The sequence below is a fragment of the Saccostrea cucullata genome, unplaced genomic scaffold (genome assembly GCF_032062105.1).
Source record: "Saccostrea cucullata isolate Sc308-1 unplaced genomic scaffold, CSIRO_AGI_Scuc_v1 ctg2034, whole genome shotgun sequence".
Taxonomy (NCBI): Eukaryota; Metazoa; Mollusca; class Bivalvia; order Ostreida; family Ostreidae; genus Saccostrea; species Saccostrea cuccullata.
The window spans coordinates 93225-114819 of record NW_026922110.1 but is presented as its reverse complement, the minus strand read 5'-3'; the positions used below and the strand labels follow the sequence as shown (position 1 = coordinate 114819).

The 21595-nt window shown below is 34.2% G+C and overlaps 3 protein-coding genes and 1 long non-coding RNA gene across 4 annotated transcripts; 1 reads left to right on the top strand and 3 right to left on the bottom strand.

Annotated features, from left to right (window-relative positions):
* The first annotated feature begins 1906 nt into the window (after positions 1-1906).
* On the top strand, positions 1907-2620 carry LOC134261205 (cerebellin-2-like). Its single transcript, XM_062743654.1, has 2 exons — positions 1907-2010; positions 2229-2620. Exons 1-2 carry the CDS (start codon positions 1908-1910, stop codon positions 2618-2620), a joined length of 495 nt encoding a protein of 164 aa, XP_062599638.1. The 5' UTR covers position 1907.
* Positions 2621-6936: 4316 nt separating this feature from the next.
* On the bottom strand, positions 6937-8571 carry LOC134261208 (E3 ubiquitin-protein ligase TRIM71-like). Its single transcript, XM_062743656.1, has one exon. It carries the CDS (start codon positions 8569-8571, stop codon positions 6937-6939), a length of 1635 nt encoding a protein of 544 aa, XP_062599640.1.
* A 1434-nt stretch (positions 8572-10005) lies between these two features.
* LOC134261204 (uncharacterized) lies at positions 10006-11004 on the bottom strand. The gene is made up of 2 exons (XR_009990764.1): positions 10484-11004; positions 10006-10329 (listed from the first exon to the last, which is right to left on the bottom strand). It is a non-coding gene; the product is annotated as an uncharacterized LOC134261204 (long non-coding RNA).
* Positions 11005-15841: 4837 nt separating this feature from the next.
* LOC134261203 (sorbitol dehydrogenase-like) lies at positions 15842-20682 on the bottom strand. The gene is made up of 9 exons (XM_062743653.1): positions 20592-20682; positions 20396-20454; positions 18349-18382; positions 17872-18036; positions 17531-17690; positions 17232-17416; positions 16893-17071; positions 16522-16643; positions 15842-16107 (listed from the first exon to the last, which is right to left on the bottom strand). The coding sequence occupies exons 2-9, from the start codon at positions 20447-20449 to the stop codon at positions 15957-15959; spliced, it is 1050 nt and encodes a 349-aa protein (XP_062599637.1). The 5' UTR covers positions 20450-20454; positions 20592-20682; the 3' UTR covers positions 15842-15956.
* Between the last annotated feature and the right edge of the window lie 913 nt (positions 20683-21595).

Here is a 21595-nt window from a genome sequence, read left to right as displayed (position 1 = left end):
ATCAGATGCCATGGAGTAGTAGGTATTCCCTGCATATGGCTCACAACCTCCATGTGTTTTGTGTCATGATCGGGAAATAACAGAAAATTCCGTCATTAATAAAGATTGTAAATAATGGTCATTAACTTTGAATTTCCACTTCGTTAGAGAAATCAGATTCACCGATTTCCCGTTTCTGACCATAAATCCAAATCGTCTCACCCAAAAAGCTATTATACACCAAATCTCTTTTTGCTCTGTTAGGCATATTCCATAATCATATTCGAAAGGAATGTCCATATTCTCCAAAATGGTAATGTTCTGATGTATCCGCTTGATAGTTCTACACTGCACCACACTTCATTATTTACACAGGTCACGAGTTCAGAATTCAACAAACCGCGGTTAAAATCCCTGACAGTCTATAAGAGAACTTGATTTATGGATCCCCATTTCCTTTTCAATGTGTGACGCTATTAAGGGATCTCCAAATTACGCTGTTACGTTTACTTCACTTATGGCCTTTGGAGTGAATGGAGAAAAAAATTAAGGACCGGTTTTCACGTCCTGCAGTGGGATTAAAATCTGCGACATAAGATGAACTCCTTACTCCGCCACTCTAGTTACTACACCACGCGAATGACCATTTTAATTTGCCAACTAATTTCTATAATGCGTGATTTTTCTTTGAAATTTTATACTTATGTCGTGATTAATTATAGAATTTTACATTCTATATATATATTAAATATCATTGATTATACGTCATTTTTCATACATTTAAATTTGTGTCAAACATAAAATTATTTTACGTAACGGAGAAAATGAAAAGGTATATTTACTTTATTCTATATTCTTAATTCCATTATGCTTCCTAATATATATATATATTATATAACTTTGTGAAATCCGATAATCTGATTGGTCAATACGAAGTAATTATATTTTAATAATGACCGCTGAAAGCGAATAATGACTCGCACGAGCTGCCTCGTTTTCACTTTCGCTTTAGTCAAACATGGGAGTTCGCAAGTTTGCAAGTTGTAGGCGAGGAAAATTTAAAAGATATAGTGAAGAACTCTGAAGGTGAGAATACAAAACAATTATCAAGGATATCTTTTAACATGTTTCGGGAATACTTATCACCTATACCATTTCATTGTTGAATTCGATTTTTCCACTCGGCGAGCAGATTTTTGACGCTGTTTACGCGATTACGGACTCGGAGACTAAAGTAAATAAAGAAAAGTATGCCATGTACGATTGTATAGATAAGTTAGCGTAGAAGACATCTATAGAGGTTAATATTTTGTCAGTGCCTTTCTTTTGCAAGTGTAAATGAGTGCGATTCTAAATCTGGGGAGGGGGTACTCTGTGTTATTCGGAGATAGATCTAGATACCTTGTGTTATTATTATGCTTAGCTATAGGTTAAAATTTATTACCGAAACAAGTTCCTGTGAGTAACATTCAATAAATTCTGAAACGTTTATATTCAACTTATTTATGGTAAACACCATCTCTGTAAACATTAGGAAGATATACATAGTACTAATACATTTGGGAAATTATCATTTATATAATATAATAAATATGGACTCAATGCACGGTCAATATGCATTTATAATGACCCGGGATGGCAGATATTGACCTCAGATACATGGAGTATATCGACCTCGGTCGATATACTCCATGTATCTTCGGTCAATATCTGTCATCCTGGGTCATTATAAATGCATATTGACCTACATTGAGTCCATATTTGTATAATATATATATATATATATATATATATATATATATATATATATATATATATATATATATATATATATATATATATATATATATATATATATATGATTTTGATTTAGTTTCCACAGTGTAATAGCACTGTCGCTGATTTTGTTCACTACCGTATTTGGTTCTATGAAAGAGACACCACATCAAATCGTTACCAAGTACAATAATTACCGGACCATCTGCACAGGACTAGGATTTCAGAACCTGAGCTGTAAGGCCAACAACAAAGGTACATATTTTTATTTCAAAGAATGTAATTAGTTTCTTTATGAAAAAACCATTTATAATATAGACACTTTTCTATTTTGTTTCACTTTTATATTTGGGATGCGTTTCGGGTTTTTTTAGGGGTGGGGCATTCACCTATTTTTGAAAGAAGTATGTTTGATATATCAAGCATATTTAAATGTATCATTAAATAGAATAGCTGATTAACTTTTTTTAAAGGAACAATTGCATTTCATTCGTCACTTAGCAGTGACTTGGAGAACATGGCAAATCAACAGACAGTGATATTTGACAAAGTAACCTTGAATGAAGGAAAATGCTATAATGAGAAGACAGGTATTTTTACCGCCCCTGAGGAAGGTGTGTATACCTTCAGCTGGACAACCATGACAAAAGGCAATAAATACGTTGTAAGTGAGATGGTACTTGATGGTAAGCCTATCGCTTACAATTACACAGACGGAAGAGGAGGCATGGCATATACTATGTCATCAAATACTGCCAACATCAAACTGAGGAAAGGCAACAAAGTTTGGATCAGATCACACCAAAACTGGGGTCAGTTTGCTCATGGTGGAAATTGGAGTACTTTTTCAGGAAATAAGCTATAGACATAATGTGCATATACGAAGGTTGTTCGAAAAGTCCGTGGACGATGTCAATCTTCTTATATTACTCACTAGAAATTTAAAATAAGTAAGATATATTTTGTTGATGTGTGAGGTTTAATTCCATTCGATTTAACATAAATCAATTTACTTCAATTTAAAATCAAAATGAGCACACTTAACGGTAATATAACTTTAAAACATAGCGTCAAGATTTCATAAAAAAAAAAAGACGATCCCTATACATTTTACACAGTTATCCAATACCCAAATACCATTAAATCCTTTTTTCTAATACTTAACATTTATTCTTTAAGAGCTGCTCTCGTTGTATAATTTCCTTTGTTTAGGTTTTTAGTTCTTGTATTACTGAATTCTGCTTTCACAGGATGAGCAACTCTACAGCATCTATTTCTTTCCTTTACGTTCCAACTTTTAAAAATTTTAAGGGTTATACCGTTTTTTCAAAAATTTTCCTCATTCGACAGTCTCTGTCACTCAAACACTGACTGTACTATTTGTACACACATGCACATCTCGCCTGTGACATATTTTCTTAATTCCTCCAACATTTGTAGAGTTTACTCTGGATTTTTCCTGAGTGAAACACAAAATTGCATCTTTATCTGCTGCTCCGTGACGTTCTAAAACGTCATCGTTTTTGTCTTTTTCAATGAGGACTACCTATATTCTCCGGTTGATTTCTTTTCAACAAAGTAAAATATTAAGCAATAATAATGAATACAAATATTTGTTACAATTCGAAATTTGAATTAAATTTTCTAGGTTGTTTTATTCTCGTTATTGTCTCCATTTTACGGAGAATAAGAGTATAGACATTATTTTTTTTATTCTCTGTAACCTACTTAATTTTGTCCTGCTCCGCGATCCGATTTTCGAATTTTAAAATCTGCATAAGTTTTTAATAAATCGTGAATTTTCAAAAAAAAATTTAAAAAATCAATTTGATTTATTGTAAAAATAGTTCTACCTAATTTGGATAACATATGACGTCAAATAAAAAAACTATATGACAGAAGTCAAAAACTTGTCGAACAACCCTCGTGCAATGAAATAAAATAAACTGATAAAATTATGATTAGTTCTTTCATATTTTGTTCATTACCATTTAAGGTATCAAAAGAGAAAATGAAAAGGTAAAGAAAATTTAAAGACTATGTGTCCTTGTACTTCTTACCTTTTCTCTTTCAATGTATGAATAATTAGTCAGTTTGTTTTAAAGATAGCATATCCATCTATTCATGAACTGGTGAAATGAGATTATGCATCAGCAAAACCTTTTATAGATATGATAATGTCACCTGAAATCTACCACTAAGTTATAAATGTACAAAATTAAACCAGAGACAGTTCCATCTAACTGTTCAATGTATTTCGTAAATTCCACCATTCATACGAGTGTTGATCCAAAAGAAAAGTCACAACTTTGATAAAATTGCTACTAGTCATTATAAATCAATGAAATTGTACATGGTTAAAGCTATATTTATAAAAAACCAGCCCTGAAAAAATCAAATCAAAATTATGTTTACTTTTCAAAATATTGAATTATATACAAAGTGCAATTATAGTAGTCGCCGCACCTAAATCACGTCATATAATGGATGCGCACCGTCATACACTTTTGAACCCCCCCCTCCCCACGTTTTATTAAAATATTTGAGATACATGAGCACATTCATATATATTTTTCTTTTTAAAAGAATTAGTGGCACCCTTTGTACACTCACTCTATGCATAATTTAGTTTTCTGTCAAAATTATTTGTACAGTACCATAAGACAAACTTAATTTTTCTCATTTCACTTTAACCGTCTCTCTTTTTGGACAACTTCAGACACCATTGAACGTTTCCATCCGGCCTCCCATCTTTCGGTCTTTCTGTCCTCTGCTGATAACTCAATGACCCATGACACACTTAAAATCACTAAAACCATCTATAAACAAGTCTCTTTTTTACATTCTCCTTGCTATGTGTCTGATTAATTATTGTAAATGTCTCTAAGGACATTTTTCCATTTTTTAAGCAAAAAAACGCATTACAGATCTTTTAGCAGTTTTTCTCCATTTCGACATTTCTTTTGTTCAATACAGCTCATTAAAACAACAATGTTTATGATCAAAAAGTAATGACGTCATTTTATTTTCAAGTTAGGCTAGGAAATGTCGTAAAAAATTGTCTTTTAAAATATTGGGCAATTAGACGCTTTTTTAGATGCTTTTTAATGTGTTTGTCTTTTTTTCATACTAATAATTTACACTTAAAAACTTGACGTTATGTTGTGACGCGGCGAAACCCCTAACGTTTAATATTTTAAAAGTCTATAAAATTCATTCAAGTTAACATCATTAAATGAAACTTTCAATTTCAATTAGATTTATTTTTATGCATCTTTTGGTATATTATATTCGATAATATGACGTCAAATATTAAAGATATTGACACAGTGACATTTCTTTTGGATTAACCCTCGTAATATTTGTTCTCTGTCAGCATGTTGTTATTGTCGCTGTTGCCAACTTCTCACATTTTTGTCTTCAAGACCACTGGACCAATTTCAACCATGATTGTCACAAACCATCCTTGGATGAAGAGAATTCAGGATTGTTTAGGAGAAGAAAGATATCAATAAGAATTGATGAAAATTTTATGTCATCCTTTAAAAAAACTTCTTAAGGACAGATGATACAAATTTTTTCTTTGGAAGAGACTTAATATCATGTCACAAGTTTAGAAAAGTGGATAATTCTTAGAACATTTTCTCCTAAGAATTGGAAAATGAAATAGACTCTAGGAAAATATTAGTAATATTTCAATGAAAAAACAAATATAGACAAATCATATTCAGTAAAGGTTTACAGGTGAAAACAAATTTCAGAATATGTTACCTTGGTGCTAAAAGTGACGTATAAACTTTAGAAAAATATACCAAGCCAGGTGATTTTTAAGAGGGGGAACAAAATGACAAAAAATAAGTAATATCACATAGGCTGATTTTCACAATTTAGCATTTACTAATAAAATTCACTTGGCTTGGTATATTTTTGTTCAGTTTATATTACACTTTTAGCACCAAGATAACATATTCTGAAATTTGTTTTCACCTGTAAACCTTTACTGAATGTGATTTGTCTATATTTGTTTTTACATAGAAATATTACTAATATTTTCCAAGTGTTTTTCAAATTCCAGTTCTTAGGAGAACAAACTATAAGAATCATCCACTTTTCTAAACTTGTGACTTGGTATTTAATCTTTTTCAAAGAAAAAATTTGTTTGTATCATCTGTCCTTAAAACATTCGCCAGAAAACGTGAAACTTATGGTAAAGCTTCATTACAAAGTGTGAATTCAAGCCATGATACATATAGAAGCATTTTCAGCATTTTCAGATAGTGTGAATTCAGATTTGTTTAAATGATGACCCCAGATGGTACAGAGGTCAACATTAATATTTGTCCGATTGTTCGTGTCCAGTTCATGTGATCAGACAGGTTAATCTCCTCAAACCTTTGTCAGATTGGACCAGAGAAACACCAATTATGAAAAAATGTGGGGAATTATTGCTAATACCGTATACATTAAACTCTGCAGTTGAAGCTCACCTGAGCTGAAGATTCAAGTGAGAATTTCTGATCAGAAAGTTTTCGAGAGTCCGTCTGTTAACTGTATCAAAGGAATATAGAGAAAGTATCTTTAAACATTTCTTCTCAAGTAAATAAACGCCATTAATATTGGTCAAAGTAATAAAGATGAATTTTTAAGTTATGTAGATTCAAGTTTGTGCAAATTTATGACCCCTAAATTTAATTAAACATATGGAGATCTTATATGCACTTTTTGTCATCAAATACTTTTGATAAAGTGTATCCTAAACAGATTTATTTTTATTCCAAATAAAAGTTAAGATCCATTAATTTTTCCAATATTGGAATTTGTCATTTGCTTTAAACTGCATCCTCTTATTTCCCTATCTTTTCGCCCCACTATCATTTTCAAGAACCCATTGCATTACTTACACTAAAGCTATTTGTCGACAACGTCCGTTTTTAATTCACAAGTTTATGAAAACATTTCCGGTGTACTTACAGTACCTTTTAAGTTTTTAAATGTGTATAAAAATTATAAAACAATTGATTTCTTTAAACATTCCTGAATAGCTGGCATGTGTTTTTAGTTTGTGATGGCAATTATTTTTCATGTGAAACTATTAATTCAATTATTTTTTTGTTGATAAACATGAATATATATGTACATCTAGATTCTGACTTTATCATTGTCTTAATGTTTAATTTATTTTTAATATGAATATTTAATTATTGTCACTCTATCTTTTTGGCTTCCAATAAACAAAATGTTGTCTGTAGAAATGCTCAGACCGTAAGGAAGAGAAAGTCCATTTCCAGTGATATATGATAAAAACTGTCCATCACAATCCATCACGTGGACGCAGTCGTTATAGCAATCAGCTACCAGAATTCTACACGTTGTGTCTGTGGTTATTCCAAATGGAGTAAATGATGAGTATGTCTTCGAGTTTAGGTTACCAGTATATGTAAACCGAAATTCCCCTTCCTTATTTACAACAATTACTGACGATGATCCTCTATCAGAAACACATATATCAGAATTTCTGTTTTCAGCCACGTACAAGCTATTTTGAATTCCGGAACTAAACAGTGGTTTGTTTTCTTTGTCATTCTGTATTTCTTGCGACACATTTGAGCCAGAATAACGAACAACTTTGCCCTGGTAATCAATTTCACTTCTCATGCAGACCAACAAGTCTCCATCGGACGTTGTACATATACCACAAGATTTCCACTTCGTGAGAGAAATCAGCTTCCTAGATTTCCCGCTTCTGACTATTTTTATTGCTTTATCCGTATTATTATCAAACACCAAGTCTCCTTGCTCTGTGAGGCATATTCCATAGATATATCCCGAAGAAATATCTACATTTTCCAAAACTGTACTGTTTCTATTTATTCGCCTGATAGTTCGATACCGTGCTACCCAAACTTCTTCATTGCTAACACAGGCCACGAGTTCTGCATTCTCTAAACCGCTGTTTAGAATTCCGAGCAGTCTTGGAGTTTGTACGAGAGAACTTAATTTCTCGATCCCCAACGGGACTTCCTTTACAATTTGTGACTTTTGGTCAAGATACCCAAAGTCCTCTGTGATGAGTTCATCATAGATAGGCTTTGAAGTGAATGTAGGTAAAATAATATCTGTTAACTTTAACTGAGTAAGTTCCTCTAGAGTTGAATCGAAGTCAATAAATTCCTTTGCCGAATTTCTGTGCAAAATACTCCTACATCTGTTAACTTCATCATGGCAGACTTTTAAAAGATTCTTGATTGCTGTCGAATTATTGTCAATCTCCGATACATGGCTCTGCATAATGGTATGAAGGTCTTTCAACTTCTTCTGTGCGATATCGTGTATTATCCTGTGCCACCTCTCTTCCTGTTTCTGAATTGCGATTTCTAAAGGTTTGTATTGTTTTGAAACTTGCTGTTTCTGTTCTACCATATTTTCAGATAAGCTTTCGAGTTGCTTTATTATAGTTTCTTCTAGCGCTTTGACGTCGTGTTGGATGTCTTGACGCCGTAAGCTGCTTTCTTGTATTAGATCAGTCACCTGGTGGTTAACGTGTCTTTCAACTTGGCATATTCCACAAATCAGCACTTCACATTTTTTACAATACAACGAACATTTAGACGACATATGAAATTTACAATCTGGAATAACGGGTGTGGAGTATCTTTCGCTATATGGCACTATTGTGTGACCTTGGGACGTATCTGACGTCACGTGATTCCCGCCACATCCTCCACAGAGTTTGACGTCACAGCTTTTACAATACACCTCTACCTCCAGAGGACACTTGTCACATCTGATCACATCTAGGCCACCCAAAGACGCCATATTAGTGAATCTGTCAAAACAATTACAAAATATTTCTATTACTTAAAAGCACTAAAAACTTTATTTCATCGCTTTGATTAATTGATAGATCATTATTGTTTATCGGCGAGTCGGCAATAGTTCAGCCGTATACTATCTTTGTCACTAAGGAACAAGTGTTTGAAAAAGAATCTCCTGATTTTTATCTTATTATAAAAAGCATATTTTTATTTCGAACTCTGAATCAAAGCACGTACGAGGTACGGAGACGTTAAGTGCCTTTTTTCTGTTGCTTTTTAATATATTCCAAAACAAAAAAATTCTTTTCATGCCTGACACTATCTTTCAATTTGGTGGCATACAATAGTTTTCCTTCTGATCACGTTTTGCGTATTATCTAAAAAAATATTTAAACGCCATATAGGCTAACATTTGTCATCCTTTATCATTTTTATATATTTACATTTGCTGTGTTTTTCTATTAAGCCAACTGTGAAATTGATTTAAATACAATTTTTGTGTACATACTTAGTATATACATGGAGAATATGCGTTAACGTGACGTCACAATGAGTCTGCGGTGACGTTAGTAAAAATGAAATGATATGGGGCAGCGAGAAATTCAAATAATGAGTATATTTTAGTTGCTTCCAAACATGTAAAATGTAAATATAAGGAATGTTTTTAAGTTTAGTGTGAATTAATGGTGTGTGAATCACACAGACTCGCACGTAGGCATATTTCATGAAATATGCCTGCATGATGACAAGTCTATGTGATTCACACACCAATAACTCACATAAAACTTAAAAACATTCCTTAATTGAACATTATCCCAGATAGCAAGACATAGTTGGGCCAACGTTGGCCCAATTTTTTTTCCAACGTTGGCCCACGGTTGGTAACCTTACGTTGGCCCACGGTAATTTTGCTCATCGGCCCAACGTTGGTCCAACATGTTGGCATATTGTTGGGCCAACGTAGGCATAATTGTATGACAACTAACAGCCAACCTTAAAAACTGGTTGGTTAGATGGCCCAACGTTGGGCCTTTGTTGAAATGTCAGATGGCATATTGTTGGGCCAACGTAGCTATAAGTGTATGCCAACTAACAGCCAACCTTTACAACTGTTAGGTTAGGTTGGCCCAATGTTGGCCCTATGTTGAAATGTCAGATGGCATATTGTTGGGCCAACGTAGTTTTTAGTGTATGCCAACTAACAGCCAACCTTAACAACTGGTTGGTTAGGTTGGCCCAATGTTGACCCTTTTTTACAATGTCAGATGGCAAATTGTTGGGCCAACGTAGTTATTACGTAGAAAACTTTGCAATTGGTTAAGTGATTCTTTACTTAAACCTATTTTATGACTGTTTAAAATAATTAATTAATACACAATTCAATCTGCATTCATAATGCATACATGGACATGTTCAATGAAAACATTACTAAGGATTCACTGTGATAATATTTTATATAAATCAATTCAATCATAATTTACAAAATAAATTTTAGAATAGACAATAGAGGTAAATTATGAAAATTTATCAATTCAAAGTTCTTAATCAGGGCTCACTTCCTTTATTACTGTCCTTTTGTTGTATTCCCGCTCTTTTTCCGTCCCTTCGACGCCTCCCGTTTTTTTCATCTTGATCTTTGTCATACGGACTCGTACTTTATACAATTCTTTACGTATGGTCTTCGATTCCATTGCTATTTACCGCCACCACATTTGTTTTCCTTGCAGTCTCTGACTGAATTTCTTTGTTACAATCGTGTCTGTAATAGACAGTTAAGAATTAGATAGATAGAAACAACTTCAAAGATGTTATTTAACCTTTACTTACAGTGCTTGTGTGCAAAAACATGAAAAGAATGAATTCCGAATCAATTTTAACAGTTAACCTGAATAAATAAGAATACATATACTTACATCGCTTCTAAATGCAGCTATATAGCAAGTGTATAATCCACAAATTTAAATTTCACTTCTTCTTGCTTGCCCTCCATTATCACCACCTGTGAGCAATTGAATCTGACAGCTAACTCCACAGTTTGGTCACGTGTTAGCGAACGCCTAACTTTTGTTTCGATTTAATTATAAAGCTGTGTCATTTTGATTTATGTATATGTGGGCTTCATTCACATCCTATTCCTGAGAACTTATTCAGACTTCTCTAAATTCTCATGAATACAACGCTCATGAAAAAATTAATAATTTCAAAGGTTTTATTTCTAATAAATAATCATGCATGTGCACAGTTCAAAACTAAAATAAAACACTCTTTGGTGCTGTGATCACTTAAGTTAAAATTTAAAATGTTGAATATATCAGATCTAAACAAAAACAGTCATCCAATTAAAAGCATGGACATAGAATGTCAGCTCAGCAGCTAAAATTGACACCATCTTTAGTTGGCAGTATAATAATTGACCCAGCGTTGGCCCAATATAAACATCCCATCTTTGAAACACCTTGGTAAACAAAAGAACACTCGTGCTAACATCGGGACAACATACTACTACCAAATTGATAAGACACTTTCTTTTAGGGTGTATAACAAACATTGGGCCAACGTTGGGCCAACATACTACTGCCAATTTGATAAGACACTTTATAAAGTATGTATTACAAACATTTGGCCAACGTTGGGCCAACATACTACTATATCAAATTGATAAGACGCATTCCTTTTATGAGTGTATAACAAACATCGGGCCAACGTTGGGCCAACATACTACTACCAACTTTAAAAGACACTTTCTTTAAGGGTGTATTACAAACATTGGGCCAACGTTGGTCCAACATACTACTACCAATTTTAAAAGACACTTTCTTTAAGGGTGTATTACAAACATCGGGCCAACGTTGGGCCAACATACTACTACCAACTTTAAAAGACACTTTCTTTAAGGGTGTATTACAAACATCGGGCCAACGTTGGGCCAACATACTACTACCAACTTTAAAAGACACTTTCTTTAAGGGTGTATTACAAACATCGGGCCAACGTTGGGCCAACATCAACACCCCTCCTTCCTTGGGAAGTAAAGTGAATGGAAGTTGCTAACGTTGGACCAACGTTGGGCCAACATAGGAATTCTGTCATGGTCGAGAAGGTTGGCATGGTGACATTGGTCCAACGTTGGCCCAACGTTGTTTCCCCAACGCCAACCTTACAACCTTTTGCCAATGTTGGCCCAACATAGTCTTGCTATCTGGGATTATGGTTCTAAAATTATGATTATAATGTCGATATGTATTCCTGCATGAAGATATCATGAACTGTGGCAATAGCTAACAGAGATAACGCCTAAAAATCCACTTCAAAAATACAGATGGTAAGCGGCCCAAAACCATACCTCTGAAAACCCTTGCACACCTAGGAGACATTGTGAAAAAGTGAGCATCATATTGATAAAACAATCTTTATTGAATAACTAGCTTTAAAAGGCATTGAATATCATCATTTCACATTCTTTGACCTGAGTACTATTACAGTTCGTTACCGTCATATTTTCTTCAGTCGATTTCATTAACATAACTTATACCTATACATTCACAATATGAAGAGAAAAAGATAATGGACATTATCAGTATCATAAATTAAAATATATATGAGATAATAACAAATGGTATTCAATCTCAAAGGTCCAGTCCAACAATACAAATCAGAAGCATATAGCAAAATGACCCTCTAATTAAAACAACAGAGGAGGGATCAGGTGCCATAGAGGAGTGAACATCCCCTGCCGCCTGATGAAAATTGACGTGCGCACCTCGTCATGATCGGGTTAATAACGGGAAAATCCGTCGACAATTCAGTGTGTAAATAACAAATAGCATGAAAAACTCAGCAGTAGACTAATGATAGATTGGATTTGCAGGAAAAATTAAAGTATCGACCATCGAACTTAAGAAATGCATGAAGTCTTTAAAATAAAGAAATTCTAAAAATACACTTATTCAGTTACCTGTAATGTTGTAAATTTTGAATTTATCCGGCGGCAGTAAATACAAAATTTACAAAATGACAGCGATTTTGTTTTTAATGCCACCGGGTAAATTCAAAATTTACAGCATGACCTACCCTAAATGTGTAATCAACGCCATGCTAGCTACACATTACATGTATTATGAAGTGGTTGCTTCTTCCTCTACACACTTTATGTATATATAAATAGAACAAGGCACGAGAAGAAAATTATGAATAATATATGCAAAGAAAAATAAAATGAAATAAAGAATTCCTATTTTAATATTACTTTTGGGATCAGAAATCGGATCTGCATGTGATAAATACACTTTTAGAAAAAGAGATAAGTGAATCAACATTCGCCGTATATACTGACCATCGTTTCAAATCGCTGTATTACTTTTTATCATAAAGCAGCTAATTCCTTCATTCACTCACACACCCATTTTAGGCCATCCAACTTCTAATGTTTTAGATGTGTGTCCGTGTTTGCTCGACTCATATAAGTAATGTTTCTATAGACATATGCGCTTAGTTATTTTTATAAATCATAATTATTATATTATAATATATGGAATAAGTTCACTGCAATGCAGAATTTCCGCTCGAAATATAAAGAACATCGACTCTGGTGGTAAAACTCCCCTTAAAACCCTGTCCTAGTCTGTGGTATAGATACTAAAATATTCTACTGAACCATCGAATATCAACAAAAAATTCCTAAAAAAATATTCTAGATTCAAATGTATTTAGGTTATACCGCTCGACCAAAGTTATTGTAATTTGACAATGTTTCTAAATGAATACATGGTTGATGTAATTTTTCCTTACCTTGTTAGTTATATTAGGATATCCATAATATTTCATAAAAATGCTGACATGACTTAATTTCTTGTTCATCTATGACCCAGTTTTCTTTATAATGTCACGTGAGCATGTATACAATATAATGAACATTGTCAATTTTTGAAACTGTAAACAGTGAGGTGCTCAGACAGGGTATATAAATACAATCTTCTTTGCAAAATAGTAATCATCATTGATATCAAGAATTTTAAATCCTTCAAAGGAACAGAGTTTTGACTTTAAACTTAGCCAATTTCAAATGTTTAAGTGATATCTTATAGATTTCAAATGTCATCCGATGAACAATGCAAATTATAGTCTATAAAATTGTGGAACACATTTCTTTATAGGTAATGAAAACCAAAAATGTTTACGTTTATGCATTTTTTTTTACTTCTTGGTTCGTTGTTCGTTTTATTTTTAAGTTGTTTGTAACCTTTTATTACTTTAGTATGTGTTTTGTTTCATTTATTAATTTTGTTCTCTCTGTTATTTCCTTTTTTTCCTTTTTTTCTTTCTTTTTCTTTTTTTTTTTTTTTTTTTTGTTTTTGTTTTCTTTTTTCCTTTTTATTTTGTACATCAATTGATATATATCTAATTATTAAAATTCTACAAATTTTCTTTACTCCTCACTATATTATCAACAGGAGTGAAGGAGAAACTTCAAGAGTACTGTGAAACAAAATATTCAAGAAGTAGTGTTAATCAGATGTGGATACAAAAATTCCAAGGAACTTTTCTAACATATGCAATCACAAAATTTTACTAAATTTAAAAACATAAAAACATAAACATAAACATAAAAACCAAACTTTTCAGCTTTTTTACAACTATTCTATTGGAATCCGTAGGAACCAATTACTCCCCGCTCTTAGCAGACCCATCTCTGTATATATAGAGTTTTACAAAAAGACATTAATGTCTTTTTAAGAAAAACAAATTAAAGGTTTATGTTAAAGGTGATGACTTTAACTTTTTCAATCGTCAACATTTTTTAATCATGCTGCAATATAACTTCGTCAACTGTATACGGAGTTATATCTCTCAGTTGATTCGATACGGAAGAGCATGTTCTACGTATAAAAAATTTCTAAAACGAGATACCTTATAAACAAACAAGTTGATGTTGCAAAAATATCAGCAGTCTGGATTAAAGTCATCATTTCATAAGTTTTCTGGTCGATACAATGACTTTGTCAGCAGATGCAATTTATCACTTAGTCAAATGCTGACTGACTTTTTTTATACTGATTGTTAGGTCATTATTTACACACTGAGTTGTCGACTGCATTTTCTTCTTTTTTCGACAAGGAGCACACTGTGGTAGTGACCGAGATGCTCACCCCTCCACCTGATTCCACCTATGATGTTTTGGAGGTCCCTGTTTGCTCTGCTCCGATTTTGCAATGTTTAATGGACTTTTGAGCTAAAATACTGTTCGTTATCTACATATATTTTATACATTTTAAGACATAAGACTGCAATAAACCTTTTCCGGAATCTCATAAGTGATAATACTAGTATGAAATCATTTGCTAATAAAAGAAAAAATCTGTCTCATATGGAGCAATTTTCACATTAGGATACAAAAAAGGGAATATTTTATTTCGTGTAATGATCCGAATTCAAATTTAGCATAAAAAAAGATAAGAAACGTCTAGGTCACAATATGACCCAATGTTGGGTTCCGTACAACTCAATGGTTTTACTGTTTATGCACATGGGCATGTTCTGAATAATATCAATATTTTAACCAACGTAGGATTCTGACAGATAAAGTTCGTGTAAAAGGATTTAAATAAACAAATAAAACATATGGAGATAACGAACAGAATTCAAGATCAAAACACTACAAAATAGGAGCAAACCTCCAACACATCAGAGGTGGGATCACGTCCATGGAGGAGTGAGCATTTTTGTCGACCGGTCACACCCGCCGTGTGCTACTTGTCATGATCGGGAAATAACGGAAAAATTCGTCGTCAATTCAGTGTATGAATAATGGACTAACAACTGGTACGAAAAACGTCAGTCAGCATTTGACTCAATAATAAATTGCATTTGCTAGTCATTGTATCGACCATAGAACTTACGATATGATGACTTTAAGCGAGACTGTCGATATTCTTGTTTCATCAACTTTCTTGTCAATAATTTACCTTGTTTTAGAAATTGTTCGAACGTAGAGCATGCTCTTGCTTATCGAATCAGAGATCCGTGTTTACTGGTTTCACAGACTTGTATTGTTTTCAGACGTTAATGAGATCGGCCAGTGTTCGTTTCTTCAGCTTTTTCATTAATCAGTATTCTTTCATCATTTTTAGAACTGTTTTCATTCATATATGTATTATTATTGTTTAACTTGAGTTTATACATGCATTAACTAAGATCGTTTGACAAAATGTTTATTAAAAATGTATCTAAGAAAAGTCACTATTATATAGTAAGCAAAAACTATCAAATGTGCTGAGACTCTGTTGGCGATATCGTTTAAGCTCATCTGCTATGTAAAATACACTGTATTTATGAAAACAAATTATAAGTTTTCATCTGGTCCCCAAATTGTTTGCGTAACACATGACGTCACTGCCCACAGCTAATCATGACCTTGACCCCTTGCCCACTTTTTGCCATCTCAAACGCCTCTAGAGTCTGTTCCAGTTTGTATCGGTGGGTAATCAGTGGCTTAACGTCAATCTTACCGCAGGACAACATCTCAATCAGAGTGGGCCAACTACAAAACAAACAAAAACTAAATCTTATTGCAAGCAAACTTACCCTTACATATTTGAGCTTCCTTAAATTGTACATTTATACCTCATATAACTGTTAACTCATTCAGTGTTTGCTGACAACAAAATACCGGTAAATTGCTACTGAAGATGAATTTTATTTTATGGAAACAAAGAGCAAGATGGTTTCTTTATTCTTCTTAAAAGAGGTGCTACTGGAAGTCCTAACGGTGGGGCACAGGGGCATCTTATCCACTCTGTTCTCTACTTCACAGAGAACAGAGTGGATAAGATGCCCCTAGCTATGGGTGGGGTTAAAATATTTAATAAGGGAAGACACGCATGGTTGCCGGCGAGAATACATGAGCCTCTGACTTACATGTTTGCGTACCGAGTTAAACCCATCCATGACTTACGTGTTCACGTAGCGGAATGAACCTTTGATCTCGATCTCCTTGGCAACGGTGGCGACAACCGGAAATGAAACGGAAGTCGGTCCGTGTCCTATTATAATGACTTGCCCTCCAGGCTTTGTAGCCTGGAAAAAATAAATAAATTGAATTATTCTTTAAAAAAGAAATGTCCTTTAATGTCTGTGCCGCAATATATTTTTGACAATTTCTAAGATGCTATTTCTTGCCATTTGTAAACTTCTAAAGTACCAAAAAAAAACTGTACATAAATGAATTCTAACAAAATGCTTCCCCTTGAAAGATTTAGTTGGATATCTCTTTGGAATTGTAGAATTTAGCAAATGTAAATGCGAAAGACTGTCTTGCAAACTTACGTGAACTGCAAGATTAACAGCAAATTGCGCTCCGCTACACTCAATGGTTCTGTCTGGCATCGCCCCTATCAGATCCGCCACTTTCACGGCTACATCCTCCTCTTTATCCTCCCGCGTTATCAGGAGGGTGTGGGTGGCGCCACATTTCTTGGCGAACTCCAGGCGGGACGAATCGATGTCTACAGGAAAAAAATATTCAAACTACTTAATTTCATTTCATGAATGTTCGAAACCAAAATGTATAGTAAACTCTTTTTTTTTTTTTTTTTAGAATAAAATGTTATTAAATCACTAAATTAACAAAAATCAATTGCACATTTGTAAATCTGATATCGCTACCTGTCATGCAGATGGCGGAGGCGCCTAGCGCTTTTGCGCACAGCATGGCACACAGACCAATAGGACCGGCACCCGTCACTAGGACTTTATGCCCCAGAGTAATACCGGCTCTCCAGCAACCGTGTAGACCAACGGAAAGTGGTTCCACGCATGCGCCTTCCTCGAAGCTGACATTATCCGCAAGTCTAACAAAAGAATCCCCAGATTATTCTGATTTTACTGTTAGGTTAAAAGGGAGAACCTGCATGAATAAGGCACAGTCTGATGATTCATATGACATCAATATTTAAAGTGCTTACTTAAACGTGAAATCTGCGGCGTGCACAAAGTACCTAGCCAGAGCCCCGTCGTCAGGGGGCGTGGCCAGGAAGTAAACTTTAGGACACATGTTGTATCGGCCAGACTTACAAAACTCACAAACACGACACGTGATGTGTGGGTCCACAGCAACGCGGTCACCTGAAGAGAAAACAATAAACCACATTGCACTTAAGGGTATTAAAATGCATTTTAAAGACTATTTTGTGTGCATCACATATTGTGTTTGGATAATTTCTCATAAAAGACACTATTTCATCTTTTGAGAGCAATGCTAGAAAAATGCGATTAGAAATCATCTCGAGTGTTCGAATGAGTTTACCTGTTTTCAGGTGCGTAACTCCCTCCCCCACCTTACTGATGACCCCGCTGATTTCGTGACCCAGCAGTAACGGTCCAGTGACCACAAAGTGACCAATGGCGCCATCTTTCCAGTACTTAACGTCAGAACCACATATCCCCACTCGTTGGACGGCGATTTGTACCTCTACAAAAACAGAAAATAAAAGTAACAAAACGATTAAATGCACAACACTAATGTGACTGACTGACTGTCTTACTTTCCAACGCATCATAAAATCTGCTTTGGTTAAGACCACAGTTTTCTTTTATAGTATCTCCCTCGAACATTGTATCTTTAACTTGCAAACGAAGACAAAATGTTACGCTCGGACATTCTGGGAGCTAAATTGTAGCTGCAATTACACTCCTTATGTTTTTAGACAAGCTTTTCTCCTTTGCATAATAGCATCAGTATAGAAATTTTATATAGAATTTTATGTAAAAATGCTTCTCTTACCACCAGGTCCTGGTTCTTTAATTGGAGAATCCACCTACAAAACAAACCAATGTACAGTGACACTACTAAAGAACAAACCTATGTACAGTGACACTACTAAAGAACAAATCAATGTACAGTGACACTACTATAGAACAAACCAATGTACAGTGACACTACTAAAGAACAAACCAATGTACAGTGACACTACTATAGAACAAACCAATGTACAGTAACACTACTAAAGAACAAACCAATGTACAAAACACTACTAAAGAACAAACCAATGTACAGTGACACTACTATAGAACAAACCAATGTACAGTAACACTACTAAAGAACAAACCAATGTACAAAACACTACTATAGAACAAACCAATGTACAGTAACACTACTAAAGAACAAACCCATGTACAGTGACACTACTATAGAACAAACCAATGTACAGTAACACTACTAAAGAACAAACCAATGTATAGTGACACTACTATAGAACAAACCCATGTACAGTGACACTACAATAAAATCCACCTACAAAACCAAACCAATGTACAGTGACACTACTATAGAATCCACCTACAAAACAAGCCAATGTACAGTAACACTACTATAGAACAAACCCATGTACAGTGACACTACTAAAGTACAAACCAATGTACAGTAACACTACTATAGAACAAACCCATGTACAGTGACACTACAATAAAATCCACCTACAAAACCAAACCAATGTACAGTGACACTACAATAAAATCCACCTACAAAACCAAACCAATGTAAGTGACACTACAACAGAATCCATCTACAAAACCAAACCCATGTAACCAAACCAATGTACAGTGACACTACAACAGAATCCATCTACAAAACCAAACCCATGTACAGTGACACTACATTAAAATCCACCTACAAAACCAAACCAATGTACAGTTACACTACAACAGAACAATGAGCAAAAGATTTTTTATCCTAGCAGTTTGGATTGTTGATTGTTCCGACAAATGTCGAGATGGCATAGGACTCATCTGCATAAAGGATGAATGTCATCATTTGTCATGCATTTATTGTAATATACTAGTATTCTTATCACGTGTGCATATGGAGTTTGTCAAACACGTTTGTTTCGATACGCAAAAGCATGCTCTACGAAAGAAACAAGGCAAGATATTTACAATCAAGTTGATGAAACAAGGTATCAACATGCTCGTTCAAAGTCAACATCTTGCTACATCAATTGTTGATGCAATAACTTTGTCAGCAAAAACAATTTGTTGAATTTTTATTGACTGACGTTTTAGAATTTCCTACACGTGATGTTAGGCCATTACTCTTACACTGAATTGCATAAGTTAATTCTAGTATACAGATTTTTTCGTTTGATCAACAAGACAAGAAACTGATGGTCAGGTGGGCGTGACCTGTCGACAGGTAAGCTCACTCATCCATGGCATCTGATCCCATCTCTGATGTTATAGAGGTCCATGTTTGCTCTGCTTCCAGTTTGTACTGTTTTAGAGGACATTTTGGCGTGTTTACTGTTCGATCGTTATCTCGATCATATCTCAACGTTCTGATTGCATCTTTGACATCTTTGATAGAAAGTTCTCTGACTATCATACTAATTAAGCAATTTACCATGTCTTAAATAATACTAGCGATGAAAAATGTATTATCAGAATTAGACACAGCTGATATCTGGGTGTTGATCATTTTTATATCTTTCCAATTCATGCATGGTTTTGGAGATTTATTTATTTATTTAAAGCACGACAAGCTTCCTTATCATGTAGGCCTATCATTGGGTCAGCTCGGTCCCTAGTTATGTATGAAGTTTGTTGACTGTAGCCACAGCGAAAATCTAGGACACTTCGTTGATAAAATTAGCTTAGTGGTTTTACATGTATAAGAAAAAAAGTTATGTACCCTTCAAATACCATGAATTTAGCATTGTTGCGAGCTGTATGAACATTTGGACAGTGGAAAGGATTATTAATCAAAAAAAAATTGAACAGTTATAAATTAACAAGCTTGATGCAGTGTATAATGTTCGTGGATTTTATATACCTACCAATCGTAAATCCCCTTTCTTATATAACACGGCGGACAAATTGCTTTCACTCATGCTCACTACAAAAAGTAAGGGGGAATAGTGAAAAATGCATTTCAGTTAAAAAACATTATTACGGTACCAATATGATGATTTGCATTATCAATTCATTTGGGTGAAGACAAGGAATAAAATCAGACCCAGTTTTTGTACTCACGCTTCTTTGAGTAGAACACAAGCAGAATGAAGCGCCTGACCTAAATATTGTAAGATAAATAAACTGCAGGAATGCCTGAAATAATCGGTTCAGATGAAACAAAGTGGGCGGATCCAATGTTTTAAACGATCTTAGTCGTACGGAATAGGTGGATCCAAACTGAAGTCGTCAGGTGATTTTTTTTTATTTTGGGTGGGGTGTGTTAGGGGGCTGCCCGTCAAGTAAACTGCATGATCAAAGAAAATATTAGAAAAAAAGACAAATGAAATAAGGGTATGCGACAAGTAACACCCATCCCCGAGGCCATCCCTGCAGAATGTCTAGATCTAAATGTCAAAAATAAAGAAATTTGAATACACTAAAAATTTAATTATAGTTAATTATATTAGCTTTAAGGAAAAAAATAAATCTCTTGAATAAATTGCTTAAAGTTAGCATGATATAAATGAGAAACTTGCAAGACCGGTGAGGTGGGTGGGTGTCTTTATTATTAAAGTAGCCCTATTTTGAAAGAACAGAAGCGCATTGAATTAACTATTATATAGTATCATATATAAATTTTAAATTCATAAAATTCATACATTTCATTGATACAAAACCAAAAAGGGCATTTTTGGGCGGCATACATTGCTATTTGACCGATTTCTTGAAACAAGGAAAATTTAAAATAAATAAATGGCGAGAGTGAAATAACGAAAACAAAAACGGGAAAGGGCGGTGGAGCGTAGTGGATCAGAAATTAACCCTTGACTTGGGAAGATGGGGAAAGGGGTACATGCTTTGTTCCTGCGGGATGGGGGTGGCGGGGGGGGGGGTAAGTCAGGTATTAACTATTAGGCATATATACAGATAAATAAAAAATTCTCTTGAAGCCTGAAGGTCAAAGGTTAGGAAACGTCATATTTTTTATGTTTACGATGGCCTTGACGTAATTTTTAAGGTCGAATCCAAGAGTTCCGTACAGATCGATATACGAGTTCATATTTTTCTAAGAGTTCTAGCTA